The sequence below is a fragment of the Pteropus alecto genome, unplaced genomic scaffold, assembly GCF_000325575.1.
Source record: "Pteropus alecto unplaced genomic scaffold, ASM32557v1 scaffold134, whole genome shotgun sequence".
NCBI classification, from domain to species: domain Eukaryota; kingdom Metazoa; phylum Chordata; class Mammalia; order Chiroptera; family Pteropodidae; genus Pteropus; species Pteropus alecto.
In genome coordinates, this window is record NW_006436283.1 from 8,995,674 (window position 1) to 9,012,039 (window position 16,366).

A 16,366-nucleotide genomic window follows, 5' to 3' on the forward strand; every position below is an offset into this window, starting at 1 on the left:
CAAAGAAAAGCAGATCTCTACTTTGAACTCTTGAGAATACGTATCACTTTCTTCTCAGGCTGAGATGTATGATTGATTCCCACCCGGTAGAATTAAAAAGTGGTTCAACAACTCTAAAAAAAAGTGGCAAAAGCTTACGAGACACTTTCATCTCACCAGGTCTTACTCCTCACACTTATAATAGTGCACACTTGCCTCAGGGAGCCTAACTCACATGGTGCTTAAGTCACCTCTTCGGTCCATACATTCTCATATGCCATATGCTTTCTCTGGTAAAGGATTTGTTCTGAAACAAGTAACTTAGGGTCCTGGAGCACCTGACAGCACCCCTGCTCTCTGACGCCATGTCAGGGATTTTATTTTATTTTTTAATCCCCTCCCCAACATGACATTAAACCTGCAAAACACACCGTGTTAAAAAAAAAAAAAATTAAGAAAAAGGACAAAAACATAAAAAGCATCACCCTAAACTTTTGACCTATTCCAGCTGACTAAATATATGCAATTACACATTTAAAATATTTAATTATGGTTGTTAATAAAACAACAAACTCCCCATGTTAGCATAGCGCTTAAAAGTATAGTTTTTCTCCCAATATCCACCCCCCCATGCAACGCATCTCCCAAATGGAAAGACTTATAAAACATCAGTGTCTTCATTGCTGCTTCTCAATACTGTGAGCCAATAAGCAATTAGTGTAAAGTGCAAAATCTCGGAAGAGAAAGACTTTTCTGCTTTTTTTTTTTTGTAATATGTTATTATTCACACTTCACCTTTACTTCCTTTAAATATCAGAAGTTGCTTAATGTTCAAAGCGTTATCAATGGAAATTTAGCTAAATACTGGCATAGCAACAGCTCATTCCCAAAGGAATATAAGATTACAATAATTTCCTACTAGTTTAACTCAAGTTTTACCTTTCATCTTCATCCACACTTTTTAAAAGTTTGTATTTCTGTTGCACGTAAGATTACTTATAATATGTGTGCATACTAAAGAATTTTACAATTATATAAAGCATTACACATTTAGACGCTACCAACCTGCTCTATCTCTCCTGACTGTGCAAAAGGCAGAAAGAGCTCAGTAATCCTAGCAGAAGAATGCAAATAACGTCAATGCACAGCTGAACTGCAAGCCCTGCCTTACAGGAACTCTCTGTGTCTGCAAAAAAAAGACACATACTAAACAGGAAATGCAACTGAGCTGTGGAAAACCTCAAACTTAAAAATGCAATCGCTAGGCGAAAATTGCATCCATGCATTCATAAATGCATGCACAACCCTTTGCATTTTTTGCAAGTAATGCAAACAGGCTCTTCTTACCTTTCGACTGAGACATTTTCCCCTTTCCTTTGATGGGGGAGGGGAGCACAAAAGACTTTGCCTTGCTTCTCTTCTGTAGCTAGTTTTGCAACAAAGATGCAAGCTGCAGGCGTGCAATCTTCATGCAAGTGGAGTTTCTCTTGATCGATGCAGCAGATGGACTTTCAGGGAATCAAGATGGAAATGCACACCTTGCAAAACAGACTGGAAAGTGATTTTTTCCCTCAGTTGCAACGTTAGGGAAGGCTGTGCTGCAGCTACATGATGGGCCAGGGCTGGCAGCTAAAAGCTCCAAACTTGGAACTGAGTATCTTGTGCGCAGACGTCCTTCCTGCGAAGGGCGCGGGGGCCGCTGGGTAATGTAGTTCCGGAGCAGAGTCCACTGGGCTCTGATTTAAGGAAACGTGTTGGCGCGGGTCGCTGAGCGAGTTCACTGGGTGCGACAGAGATTGCCCAGATAAGTCAGACACGCACTCTGTAGTAAGTGGTGGGCGAAAAACGGCAAAGCCAAGGGGGAGGGAGTGTTTTTGTTATCGAAAAGCCCCTGAAACAACAGCTAAAGCATATTGTGTTGGCTGTAAAGCTTTTGGCTCGATCAGAAGGTCCGTTTGGGCGTTTAGAGTTTGCAGGAGCACCTGTTGTATGTACCCTTCCTGCCTGTAGATGTTTTAACGCTCACACCTCCATTTTTAAAAACATTTTTTCTCGCTTGGGGAATTTGTTGGTGACTTGGCTGGCTAGAGAGAGGTAAGGTTACCTTTGCAACTGCAAAGATGCAGAGTTTTATTTTGTAAGAAGTGACCCAGGGCGGTGATTTTAAAGGAATCTAAAATTCACTAGTGAGGGCGGAGTGGGAGAGTGGGTTTGGGGAGTTCTCATTTCTTGAAAGGTTAAAGAGGAAGTTCCGCTTTGCTTTTTATATATCAAAGCTAACTTTATCAAAGTTAAACTACTTAGATGCTTTTTTCTCACCTGGCGGGGAGGAAAGTCCCCGACTTAGGGGAGAAAGTGGGTGGTAATCTCAAATTTACAAAGTCAAGTATCTCGAATATCTTCAAAATTAACACATTTGTTGAGCTCCTGACGTATGCCAGGCGCGTCTTTCTAGGGGCTTAGGGTCATCCATTTGTCATCCATTGGTTAGGGGATAGGTAGCAACGTGGTGCAGGACAGAGTCTCCCCCTTCACAAGGAAACCAGAGATGCATAGAATAATTCCATGCAAGAAATGGGGAGGAGTGTGGGAGCGGAGGTTGAAATGAGGTCAGACTTCTGCTTCACTGAGACCAGCCCCAGAAGTGTGCTTTTAAAGTAGACAGGGAGGAATTAGGGATTTTAGGCTTCTGAGGTATGAGCCAAGCACGGGGGAGGAATGAGGACAGCCTATTCAGAGAACCCTAAGGATTTGTTACTTGTATACAGAAGTGGTATTGTAGGGGCGGGGCGGATTTACAGGTGAGGACTCTGCAGGGCCTTAAAGGCAGGTTAATGGTTTGGACTTTATTCCCCAGGTATCTGAAAGGCGGTGAAAGTGTTTTTTGAGAAAGGGGCTTAAATCAATGCATTTTTTTAAGAAGATAAATTTTCCCTCACAGATCGAGGTAGGTTGACACAGAAAGGCAAGAGATAGGTCAGGTCATCAGTGAAATAGAGGCACTCTGAAAGAAGATTCAGCTAGATTTGATGAAAAGTTTGAAGAATTCTAGGAAGCTAGGGCTTTCTGGGTAATGGATGAATCAGAAAGAAGGAGGCCTCCATGTTTCAGCTACCATCAGCAAATCAGCTCTTAAGACAAAGAATGCAACAGGTCATGGAACTAACACGAAGTTAAGTCGCTCTCCTCTACTGACATTGTGAATTAATCAGGACATCTCATGTTTACATCAGCTCTGCTCCTAAGAGGAAGGGGTTTCTGTCCCTTGAGCACAGATGTAGGGACTTACTAGCTCACTCTCTTTCACCGTCCTGGGCAAATCCATGCTGTCTGTCGCTCGCTTTCTTGCATGCCCTGTCTCATTGCCTCATGGAACCAGCATTCTTTTCAAGTCTCCTTTAACCAGGAGGCATGTGGGCTTGGAGACCATTTCAGTGTATCTAATTCCCTTTTCCAAGCATTGATGGAGCACCTGATATGTTCCAGGCCCTAGGATAGCTACTGGAGCAGCTTAGCCCTGGGAGGGCCTGAATAGCTGCATAGGGCTCACTTCGATTTGCATTTTATGTAGTCGGCAGCATTGCTCTTAAATTGCCCCATACTCCCTTCTCTATGGAAGAGTTCTAATCACGACTTGTCTGGAGCATTTCGCTACTGTCATTTGTGCTTGTACAGTCTCTGCAAAGGCATGCGTGGTTTACAGCTGGCAGATGGGTTGTGTTCTGAAAGTCGATGTGTAATTCATATTCCCATAGAAACAACAATATGTTCAACAGCCAGTGCACAGATACACTCAACACACACCTATGCAATAAATTACCTGAACCATGTATTTTAAAATAGCAAAATTTACCATTTTTCTTTCTGGGAAAAATATATTTTGAATTTCCATAGGAACTCAACCTCTCCTAGATTCCAGAAGAAAAAGTTGTTCTTCTTGCCTTGATGGTAAAAGGTTTTATCTGCCCACATTCCTGGGTGGAGGAGGGGGCTGTCCCTCTGTATGGTCCTGGGTCTTTTCTCTTCTTGCCAGTTTGTGGCATCCTTCCTAGGAGAAGAATGCCTCCCATGACAGGATCCGCAAGACTGAAATCTGGCTCGATTGTCCTTTTACTAGACAGTACATCCGGTGTTTGTCTTGAGGTGGCCTGTGCTCTTATTTCAAATCCTCTGTATTTGTAATTTTCTGTACTTCCAATCTTTCTAAAATGCAAGTTTGACACACTTTCTAGTTACCTTCTAGTTACCTTCAAGGTCAATTCCAAACTCCTTGGCATGGTATAATTGGCTCCCCAAGACCCGACCCCCGCTTCCTCTCCAGAGTCAATTCACACCCTGTGTTGATCTATATCCAGAAGCCGGGTTTTCTCCCTCCTTGCTCCCTCTACCTGGTGAGCCTTTCCCTTTCTCTCTCACTCATTCTGATTCGTCCTTGAAGATTCGGTTTAGATGGCACTTTCTTTTGGCCTCTGTGGTGCATCGCCCTATGACCACCCTCGGTGTGAATGAAGTGTATTCCCTGAATCGGCAGCACCTTGCACACACCACTCCCCTAACACTCGTCATAAGGCTGACAGGTGTTCATTTATGTATACATCTCCCCCAGAAGGCTGAACGACTGCAGATCGGAGACTTTGCTCTGCATTCCCAGTGCTCAATATCTAGCGTATAATAGGCACTCAAATGCATGCTGAAATAATGAATGGGTGGATGAGGAGAGGACCTATGACCATGGCTAACCTAGAAAAACTAGATTCCGACAATGGAGTAAACACCTACAGGGGAAACTAGAACACCTGGGGAAGGCCCTGTGCTGTCAGGGTAGAGGTATGAGATTCTTGGAAAGAGGCCCTTAGGTTAGGTCAGACTGGCTCTGAAGGAATTTATTCTAGAGGTGTAGGTGGGGTATGGAAGGCGATGGGGGTAGGGTGTCGCAGCAGGGGGTGATTTGGCCCCCCAGGGTACATTTGACAATGTCTAGAGACATTTTTGGTTGTCATGACCAGGGGATGGGGGTGGTGATTCTGGCATCTAGCGGGTAGACATCAGGGATGCTGGTAATCGTATCGCAGTGCACAGGAAGCTGCCACAGCAAAGAATTATCTGGTCAGTGTCAGCAGTGCTGAGCTTGAGAAATGCTGCTGCATAGTGACACCATGAGAAGTTACTAATGCTCTATTTTTTAAGTTAAGTTAAAGCTAAGATGTAACTTTTGATGTGAGAAAAACACTGTCATCTAGGAGATGCGTGTTCTACTCCTCGCCATAGAAGAAATTAGCTGCATCTCCTAAGGCAAGTCACTTCACTCTTCTGGACCTCTTTTTGTTCCACTAAAATAAGGAGAGTCAGATGAAGGCCTCTTCCAGTTCTAACAGTCCCCAGCGCTAAGCCCAGCTCACATGTCTGACTAAAACCACCAATGATTTAAAGAAAGGAAAATAGTTGTGATCATACATTCTATTTTTTATATTGGTAATATATCTTTCTGTTCAGGAATTAGAAAGGTTCCTGATCTCCTGCTCTGGCAAAATAACCAGTGGCCATCATAACAATATCACTTAAGAGATGAGTCAAGACCTGTTCGTATGACAGTTTGGACTCTTGCCTAGGTAGCAATAATCATCTGCACTTGACATTTATGTTTTCCAACAGCATCTACTAGATGTCAGCAACATGCGGAAAGAAGGCACCAAAGTTAATGCTAAGTTCAAGTCTGAATATCTACTTTTCTAGATTCTAGAAAATTAAAGTATAAATAAGTACATTATGAAGTATATTGGGGAGAAGCTTGTGGGGGATTCGTTTAAGGGACTGGATGATGAGTTGAAGTTGTATGATATCTTTAAGTACAAATTTTCTTTTTACTGAGTTAAAATGTATCATGATGAATTACGATCGTCAGCAGAAATTTTAGAAATCCCAAAATAAATTAGCTTCCAGTGCCCTCTCCAGTCTGGCGCTGCCATACCTGTTCAGCCTTATCTCTCACTCATCTACTTCCACCTTTGTTTAAACAACCTGGTCAAAACAGGATTTACTTATCTTACTTGAGACATGAATATGCATGTCGCCACTTCTGTATGTTGACTCATGCCATTGTCTTCATCTATCTCTGGCCCACTCCTAGGTCTTCGTTTTTCTAAATTCTACCTTTCATTCAGCGTTCAAGGTCACCTTTTCCATAAAGTTATCCTTGATCACATCCCTCTGTCTTATAAAAGAGCGTCTTCCCCTTTGAATTCTGATGGCATTCATTAGCTAATTTGGGCTATATGTCTCATATTATCTTGTAGTAATATTACATGAATACAAATCTTATCTCTTCTGCTAAATCTCTTGTTCCTTGCATATTCCTAACCTACTCCCTTGGGCACACCTGGTTGTGTGTCTGTATTTGTCCTTTGAGCCTAAGCTTGGGGAGAGACAATTTCATCTTTATCGTGTAGCCCAGGCCTAGCATATGTTGTACACATAATATGTGCTCAATCAATACTTGTCAGATTTATTACCTGGTGAATGAATTCATCTAAAACAGGTTGACTAGCGTCTTTTAGTGTTCTTTGATAAAAGTTAAAGAAATGGCAGCATAGGGATTTGCTAGGAAGAAGAATTTTTATTTAATTATGATATATAGTTATATAAAAATGTTTTGGCTAATGCTTTAGTAAGCTCCTATTAAGAGTCTAGATTTTCAAATTATTATCAATGACTTTTAAATTTAACAATGTCTGGTGTATCTTATGGAAATGCCAACAATTATCCAGAGTCCTCACTGGACGATATTCTCATTGAATGATAAATGTGTAATATGAATGTTCATTGTTTCTTAGCTATTAAGGAGCCATGTAGCGCTCCATTGTGGGGCTGTTTCAACCTTGCCCCAAAACCATACTGAGTCTTGGCCAGACATATCAGCATGAGCTGACTGACAAATGATGTAGGTTCTAGGAAAGTAAGAATAGAATCATTCCAGCCTAGCACTAATCCTAGGAGGGTGTGAGTGTAACACCTGTGTGGTGTGTTAAAGCACTGGCAGGTAGTGAACTACTTTGAATCAATATGCATATACTTTCCCTCCTCCTTCCACCCTAACCAAATCAATCTCTTTTTCCCACACACACACACACCTACAAGTATATGCATGTGTGTATGTGTGCACATATTTCTCTCATACAACACTCACTCATTTTCTTCTACGGTCCTGTCCCATCTGGCTTCTGAGAGTCTGAAGAAGTCAGAGCTCTACAGAAAACCAAATAACCAGTTGTGCTCTATATGTGAGTTTCAAGTTACACTTAAACTTGGAACTTCTCTGTAACATTCCTAATTAATTCCATATTTCATTAACTACTGATTTTTATTTTACAGGGTGATTCAAAAGGAATTGTACCTTGGCCACCAGATCCCCAAATGTCTCATTTTGTAACTTTCCAGAGAGAATACCCCAGAACCTCATGTTTGTACTGCATCCTTATTTTCAGCCTTAAAGAAATGAAGAATCCTGTCCAGGCTGCCATTTCAATTGTCAAAGGTGATGTATTACAAAGGCATCAGAGGGGTGATTGACATATGCCCTAGTGACATGAAAGGCACATACTGAATATTTATTAAATTATAAAGAGAGCTGGGAGAATTTCTTTATAATGGGGATGTCAAATTATGGCTCATGATCCAAGTTCATCGTGCTTACTGTTTTTGTTAATAAAGTTTTATTGGAACACAGCTGTGCCCATCCACTTTTTTATCGTGTATGGCTGCTTTTGAACTACAACAGAGTTGAATATTGTAACAGACCCGTCTGGCCCACAAAGCGTAAAGTATTCACTATCTGGCCCTTTACAGAATAAGTGTCCACATCCTGCTTTATAAATTGATCACGACTGCATGTTCCTACAAACCCCAGTTACTGATTAATGCATTTTCAAAGGTACTCAGTTCTTTTGGAACCCCCCTATACCTGAACAGTTTCAAATACAAAAGTCTTCACTCTACCGTTACACTGTAAAATTCTTGTGAATACTCTTGAACACCCTGGAGATCATATATGGAACAGCAGGGGATACATAGCAAGCCTGCTATAAATATTTCTCCATAGATTGATTAAATTAAGCATTTATTATAAGAATCATGAACCTTGTAACATAAGAAAAAATTAGTTCTCAGTTTTCCTTGACTATAACTGACTTGCCATCTATTTTCCTTTTCCTACATGTCTCTCAGGATGTTCAAGTCTTACTATGTTTAAATACTAAAGTTTATATACTAAAGAAGGATTGAGAAAAATCAAAATATAAAATACAGGCAATGCCAGCTATAAAAACACACATCTCACAATCTTTTTATTCCAAGGACCAAAAGAAAAGAGAAGAGGGAAGCACCCCCACTTTATTATGTTCCATTATGACTTTTATTAAAACCTCCACTTATGACAGGCATGGTAGGGGTAAAGAAAATGGAAAAAGTATAATCCGTGGTTTGAGAAGTTTAAAATCCTGAAGATGATATTAACATCTTAGTAATATTTGAAGGATAACAAGCTCTTTCCACATACACCATATCGTTTTCGTCCTTACAGTGACATTGTGAAATGGGTTGTCCCAACACACCAGTTTGTCATCATCACCACATGTTGTTGCTTTACTTGGAAAGATGAAAAAACATGATTTAAACCTGTCTTGATTGCAGATGTAGAAACTTGTCTTCTGATTCCTTCCTTTAAGCCATGCAATCTAGTCTTAAGCTCGGTAACTTTTAATGATGCCTTAGAACTGTGCCTTTTTCAGGCTAAGAGTAATCTGGTAACATTTTCCCTCGTTTTATATTAGTTATTAATGAGACAAGCTCAATTTAGGACTGATAAAGTCCAAAATAAATCTGTATATCCCCTTTACACTCTTGTACCTTAGCCAATACACTGTGACAATTCAGTAAATGTACTATATGAGGATGAGTTAGAAACACTGATATAGGACAAAGTGTTGTGCCCTTCAAGGCTCCTTGATCTGTTTACATTGATATTAATAGATGGTTCTGAGCTTCAGTCACAGACTGAATAATTCAGGTCATACTGACCTGTACTTTTTTTAAAAATCGTAAAATATTCCGGGAAATATTTTAGGTGATATATGCAAGTTACAGAAAAAGTTCAAAAGTCCACAGAAAATTAAGAACCTGTCTGAACTACAGTGATATAGAAATAATTAGTCAACATAATAAACTAACTTTTTCTTAAATTGTTCCAGTTGGAATAGTGTCCAAAGGTAATGTTTTACTATTAACAGCATATGGCAGATAAGTAGGAGATACTACTAATTTTCCATGTTTACTCTTTTGAGATAAATAAATTAATAATTTCATTTATTGGCCAAACTCACAAAAACAATATGTCCTATATATGTCTGAAATTAACATTGCATAACCAAATAGTATTTTTTAAGTATTACGTAAATGTACGGTATTAGAAAGTAGCTATTTGAGAATCTAATGAACATCTGGTGGTATTTTATAGGTTGGGCTTCCTACCATAAAGAAGTTAAGGTTAATCTATTTATGGTGCAGCAGCATGAGCTACACGCTCCATGCCGGTTCATGATTCTGTACCCTACACAATAAGGAGTAAAACAGTGGAGATGTTAGATTGTACTCTGCTGCCTCGGGAAGTCTTTGGAAGTCTGTTTTGGAACCCTTTACCATCTTGACATTTAGGTGAGGAATGAGAACCTAAAAGCTTGCAGGTTTACTAAAGATGACTAGAGATTTTCATTTTACAGGGCCTTATTTATCCTTTTGTTTCTGTTTTTTAACCCGAATAAATATCAAAATGCATTTATAAAACTTTTGGGGGGAGGGCATATTACCAAATCGGGTGCTACTGTATATACAGAAACTGGGCAGAGTATGGCAATACCATCTGGTACTGTGAATAAATTTTGAAATGCTTGTGAATGTTTCAAAGAAAAATGTAGGCCATTTTGTGTATAATTTTCTTATTTCCATGAGATTCATGATTTATGAAGCTGTTCTACAGGTTTTCAATAGACATTTGAATTTTTCTTTTTTTAATGCCCAGGTAGTGCTTTGTGAAAGAAATGTAATTCTGGGCTTTTAACTTTTAATGACTCATTCATTTTGGTAAAATAGAGCTTAAAATAGTCATAATTTAAAATATGCTATGTAAAAAAATCTTTAAAGGATTTATGAACTTCCTAATGTTAGTTCTTACTCCATCTTAATGAGGTGGCAAAAACCAAAGTGCATCTCAGTTTAAAGCTAGGGAAACTGAAGTACAGTATGTTTGTGACTTTATCAGTAGAATCAAGAAAGAAAGTGCGATTATGACATCTAACTACTAAGCTAGTATAAAAAAATTATAACCATGTGAGCAAAAAGGCACCTCAAAAGTAAAATACATTGCTTTATTTATTCCTGTATTTATAAATACCTGTTTCTTTGTTCATCAACACTGGAGGAATCGAGTTAATTGAGATTTTAATTTGGTAGCTGAAGGCACGGTTTTAGTTTGCAAACTGAGAATCCTCATTGTCACATTTTTAAGTGACCTAATTTGTATGCTGTTGACCTAGGAGCAATACCAAGGTGAAACTAAAACCATTACTAGCTATTCTCTGTATATTTAAAATTAAGTACTGGAGAAACAAAGCTTTCTTGAAAATATGATTAAAACAAGATTATACCTATGTGGATGCTGCCAATATATTAATATACTTCCCAATGCATACATAAAGCCTGTGTTCTATAAAGATGTTACTTATTTCAAGTCTTTAGATAACCAATAGTCATGGACTATTTGTAAGGGCAATGGTGACTCAAAACACATGGAATTTATTGGCTGATGGTGCTCTTCAATGCACTTCTGTGTATGTTTCATGTGTTCTATTTCAAACCCATTTTTGATCACGAATAAACAGATGTTACATGAAAAATTTATTCTGAGGATTCCTGATAGTTTTTTTCTCAGCCATTGACATTTAATTTGGGAAGGGAATTTCAATAACTAAATTAACACCTATCCTCCCGGTCTTAAAAAGTTTATGTTAAAAGAGGAGTCAGATATGATAACTATTTCTTAAAGTCAAGTGTTCTGTTAAAAGCAGTTTAAGTTGGAAAAGGTAGAAAAATTCAGAATGATAGTATACTGTGTATATCATAAGCAAATATTTTGTGAAAATTAGTGGATATGATCAGACATAGATGAAAAATAAAAGGCAGATAATTTGAATTGTATTTGATCTACTATGACCTTACACCTCAAACACTAAATTAATACACGAAAAGCAAAGTAATCAATTTTAAGTTAAATAATTTCAGGTCTATTTCATGGAACATGATTGTCCCTATCTCATACACATGGATATAAATAAGCTTCTTTGTTATCTCGACTCCATTTATAATTGTCATTATTTTTATTCAACTCAACACTTGATTGAGGACTTAAGATAGGTTAGCTGATGGGATACCAGCTATTGCAATTTAGTCCATTAATACTGTGAAAAAATATGTGCTATAAAAATTTAAGTAAATGTGAATTTCGGTCCCCAATTTTAGGTTTCGAAGACTTTGGTAGAGATAAGTAGTGTCAGAGACCAAGAATATACCATTGGAAGATGCCATTTTCCTCTGCAGTATCCCGTGGAAGCAAGTAAGTTGACACAACTCTAGCATTAGTTTCCATTAACTTCTAGTTGCTCATAGGTGTTGGCTATGCGATGTCTACGTAGGTTGGCCATCTCACCAGGGAATTAAAGTGCCGGGTCTGGAGCCGGATGGCCTGGGCTGGACTCCTGGCTTTTCCAGCTACTAGTTCTTTGACTTGGGATAAACGGATCACTTCTCTATGCATCAGTTTCTGTCTGTATAAAGGTGAAGAAAATAGTGCTGTCCACATGGGGGTCTTTGAGAAGATTAAGTGAATTAATGCCAAGCATTGCCAAGCATTGGCTCTTTTCTTGAGAGTGAAGATACTGTATTGGAAATAGAAGACTGGTGTGTAAGAACATGTGTCCTACCAAGTGATAAGAAATAATCCTTTTAAGAAGAGCTAAGAAAGCTTTGAAGTTAGAAGAATGTTACCACGACATAAGGAAATATGAATAGAAATACTTAGTTTAATGGAAGGGAAAGGGAGAAGAAATATTTTATTATTGTAGCCAGTCAAAACACTGTTGGATGCTTGTTAAGAGGAAATGGAGGCCATCTGGAAGAAACAATTCCATTCCACAGTGTGGAGTGGATTTAAGGGACAGTTGAATAGCTAAATCATGAATTATGTAGGCCTTTGGCGGTATCATGTCATAGATTAACAAAGCAAACAGCAGGGGGCATAGTGGTGGTTAATGAGAGGTGGAAAGAGTTGTCAGGCTTCAAAGATGAGTTTTTATTTGGTTTTCCTTATTAAAGATATATACTGATAAAATTATTTTGGTTCTTTCCAAGCATTTGATTGCATCAGGATCTAAATATTCTAAATCCTTCCATTTTATTTATTTTATCTCTATGTTTCTTATATTCATTACCTTTGTATTAACTTGCTTCTTGTAACCATTACTAGTGGTTGCTGTCTTTTTGCTATTTAACTCGTTAATTAATCAGCTCAATTTAAAAATTTAGGCATATTTTTAAAATCACTAAAATATGTTTTCCCAGTGGCTTAGTTACCTTATAACTAAATAGTAAGGGGGTTTAAGCATGTATTAGAGATATTTTATTATTATTTAAAAATGGAGAAATTTTTCTTAAGATTTGTTAACTGATTCTATGTTTTAAAAAAATTGTTTAGTACCTATCCAAAATGGTCCATGTGGATTGTTTGGAATTAGGCAGGGGTAAAGGAAAAGAACCACAAAAAAAATATTAGATAATTTTTTTATTATCCAAACTATTTTACTTTCTATCATAATGCATTAAAAAACTTACCTAGAAAATAAGTATTTTCCTTTTTCAATGTTAAGAGTAGTCCAGACATGAAAATCATCCTGTGAGAATCTGCATAATTTCAAAAAATAGATAGGATTATATTAAAATTGTAGTAATTATTCAATAAAATTTCAGCCCATAGGTAGAATGTTCTATTGCTTTCCTTCCACAATGTTATTACCATTTTCTCTAGTTATGATGGATTCTAAAGCTAAATTTTGACTTAACTCAAAATGTACACATTAAACTTTTGACTTTAATTTATCTGAATGAGTTACTTTAGGAATTTATGATCAGTGCTCATTTTGAATAGATAAGGAAAATATTTTTAAGATTTCATGTTCACAGTGACTGAGAATTCTTCAAAGAAAAAGTTTTTACAGCAAGAGCTGAGCAAATATCTATCAGTGTGCCTTCCAAAAAAATAAATTGAGCCTTATGTCTTAAAATCAGCATTTTAAAAATAAGTCATAAGAGAGATGAAGAGCCGAGTTTTGGTGGATGATATTCCAGTTATCTCTTCAATCAATTTTGTATAATGCATTGGAAGCAGAACAACAAGTAATATGAAATCATTTTTCAAGATGCTATATGTGCAAACTCTTAGTTCTATTTCTGTATTCACTGGCACAGGCAATTTATGCAATGTGCTTATAATACTCCAGGAACAAAGACCAATTACTCTGAAGATTATGAGCACTCCCGAATTTTATAAATGCAAGAATAAATTTATTTTCACTTTGTAACATTTAGATAACGAAGTGTGCCAGATTTACAGTCTCCATGATGAGTCCCAGGAAGTATGCCCACCGTGTATATTCAGAAAGTGGATGTACACAGTTCTTAACAAGCACTGACAAGTAGTAATTAACAGTAAGTATTGTAGAAGATGGAGGGCTGAAAGGATTTGGGCATCGGCTGCTGAACAGGAGTATCCTTTACTCTTGGAAAAATAGGTGTCCAATTGATCTGTTTATGATCCTCAGTCTAGGTTTCAGGATCAAGACAAGAATCTCTGTGTGACTGAAATGAACCACCTGTTGTCTTCACATAAGAGTGAGGGAAAGGTCGAGTAAGGACAATGTATTAATCCTTTTGGCACCTCATAGCCCTTTTGCTTGTTTTGTTTTACTTTGGGGAGAAGTGTAGAGCCGCGCACAGGCATGTCTCACATTTGGACCCCCCTCCTGATATTATCCATGACCATGGCATGCACCCAAGCACATAATAGCGATGTAGGATCTAAGCACACAATAGCGATGTAGGAGATTCCCCAAGTTCACAAGCAGGCCTGTATCTTTGCTTGCCCATTTTTTTTTTCAATGTTTACATGGTTTTATTTGATCTTTAATTGTACCAACGGTGCCTTGAGGGAGAATTATTTCTCTCACGATATACATAGAAACAGTGTTCACGTTTAAATGTTCGTAGCTGCCTGACAAATAATCCAATGTGGAAATCCATGGATTGCAAGAAGCACAGACACTTTACAGCTTTCCTACCTGTCGTGAAATCTGACCTGAATGAGTTCTCTCTCCACGCTCACCCCCTTAAATTCCCCCATCTTTGGGGGCACAGTCCTGCTTAAACTTGTTTCTGTCACATTCCACAGAGAGGGCAGAGTTCTGAATGTGTACACACTCTAGCCTTGCCCAGTTTCATGTTATGTAATAGCTGTAAATGCTCTTGTGTGCCTGCATGTAAAGTACGAGGAGGAAGGGGCTACTGTGAAACTAAGTAAGCCTCGTTGTAATTTCTACCAAAAAGAAAACCTCGCAGGCACCCTCTCAATAATTAGGCACAAGTAGAAAGGCTCTTTTGCCCATTTTTGCTAAAGCTCAGGACCCCATTATAAGAGCAAAGAGGAAAACTAAGACAGGAAAGGGTTTGAGTGTATAAATCTGGTGGACCTGAAGGTAGGAAGTTGGAGCTGGTTTTGAAAGTTTTCATTTGCTGCACTAGCTTCATAGCTGGAATGTTACTCTCAGATTGCAGCTGCTCAGAAACCAACGGGCTCATTCAGATACATCTAACTATTGGAGTTGCTTCATTCAATGACTAAATTTGGGGAGGAAAAAGAAGGGAAGACTAAAACTTTAAGCATCTAAACTGGGACTAAAAGAGCTTTTAGTTCAGCTAGTATGAGGTTTTAACTATAATTTCAGAGATTATCCAAACAGATAAAGTGGAAAAAGGAGGCAGTTAGCCTCTTGAGTTCTGCCACTGATTTTAATGTTGTTTTCATTATTTATTGATTTATTCTGCTTTGGAGGGAAGATGGAGTAGGGATAAGAATGAATTTGGGCATCTCACTTGATAATCTTGTTCATTCCAAGAGGCTTACCGTCTGGTGTGAATAGGAGGAATTTTGCTTGTAAGATCAATTTCAGCTAACCACATTTAGATGGGTGGAGATCATGGTGACCATTTTCCTTAAAGTTGCGTTTGAACTTCTTTTTCTTGTATGTATACTTTGGAAATCCAAGAAGCCACGCACCAATGATCTTATAGCTGAATTGAGCCTTTGGTAAAAGAAAGGCCAGCCGAGGAATAGGCGAAGGTTCCAGCAAAACCCTGGTGGCAATATTAAGCCTAACTAGTTCTGTAGCTTTCAAATGTATAATTCCTTAATATTCGGCGGCTGTGTTCAGGGGTACCTGCTTTTCTTTTCTTTTCTTTTTTCCTTCTTTTTTTTTTTTTTTCTGTGAATGGCCTTGTATATATTTTTAAAGTCGGCTGGATAAAAGTGATAAACAAATGAAGATGTAGGCATCCTCAAAATTTCTCTTTCCAAGTACATTGATCTTCATTTCAATTCACGTCAGCAAACCTGGACTTCTAATTTTCTTTCTCAGCCTGGGCACTATTGAAAATTTGGACCAGGTAATTCTTGGTCACAGGGTACTGTCCTTTGCATCTGTGGCCTCTACCCACTGAGTGCTAGCATCAGCCACTTACTTGTGGCAACCAAAAATGTCTTCAGACACTGCCAAATGTCTGATTGAAAGCCACTGTTGCAGGATGAACAGATTTTCCAAGATAGTCCCTGTTCACATGTTTTCACAAGTACCTAGCATTCTCTTTTACTCTCAAAAGTGTCGTAATTTGGGCAGGGAATTCAATCGTCACACAACGTATCTCAGTAAATAGCAACTCCATGTTTCCAGTTGCTCATGCCAAAACTTTGGAGATGTTCTTAGCTCCTCTCATTCTCTCATACACTTGCCCAACCGTTAGCAAATCCAGTTAAATAAAATCACCTTCAAACTCTGTGCAGCATCCAGCACATCTCCCCACATCTACAGATACCACACTGGTCCAAGTCACGCCTTCTCTCCCCTAGAAGAACATGTGCCCCTCTTCAGGCTGTTCTCAGCACGGCTGCCAAAGTTATCACGTTTAATTACCAGGTCATATCATGTCAGTCCTTTGCTCACAATCCTCCAATGTCTTC

At 38.4% G+C, this 16,366-nt stretch overlaps 1 protein-coding gene across 1 annotated transcript in view; it reads right to left on the reverse strand.

Annotated features, from left to right (window-relative positions):
• The window catches only part of MAP2K6 (mitogen-activated protein kinase kinase 6), a 97,267-nt gene extending 95,631 nt beyond the window's left edge, over window positions 1-1,636 (reverse strand). The window contains exon 1 of the mRNA XM_006912269.2: window positions 1,327-1,636. Within this exon, the coding sequence (XP_006912331.1) occupies window positions 1,327-1,342 (16 nt within the window). The 5' untranslated portion in view covers window positions 1,343-1,636. The remainder of the gene's footprint in view (window positions 1-1,326) is intronic.
• Window positions 1,637-16,366: the final 14,730 nt, after the last annotated feature.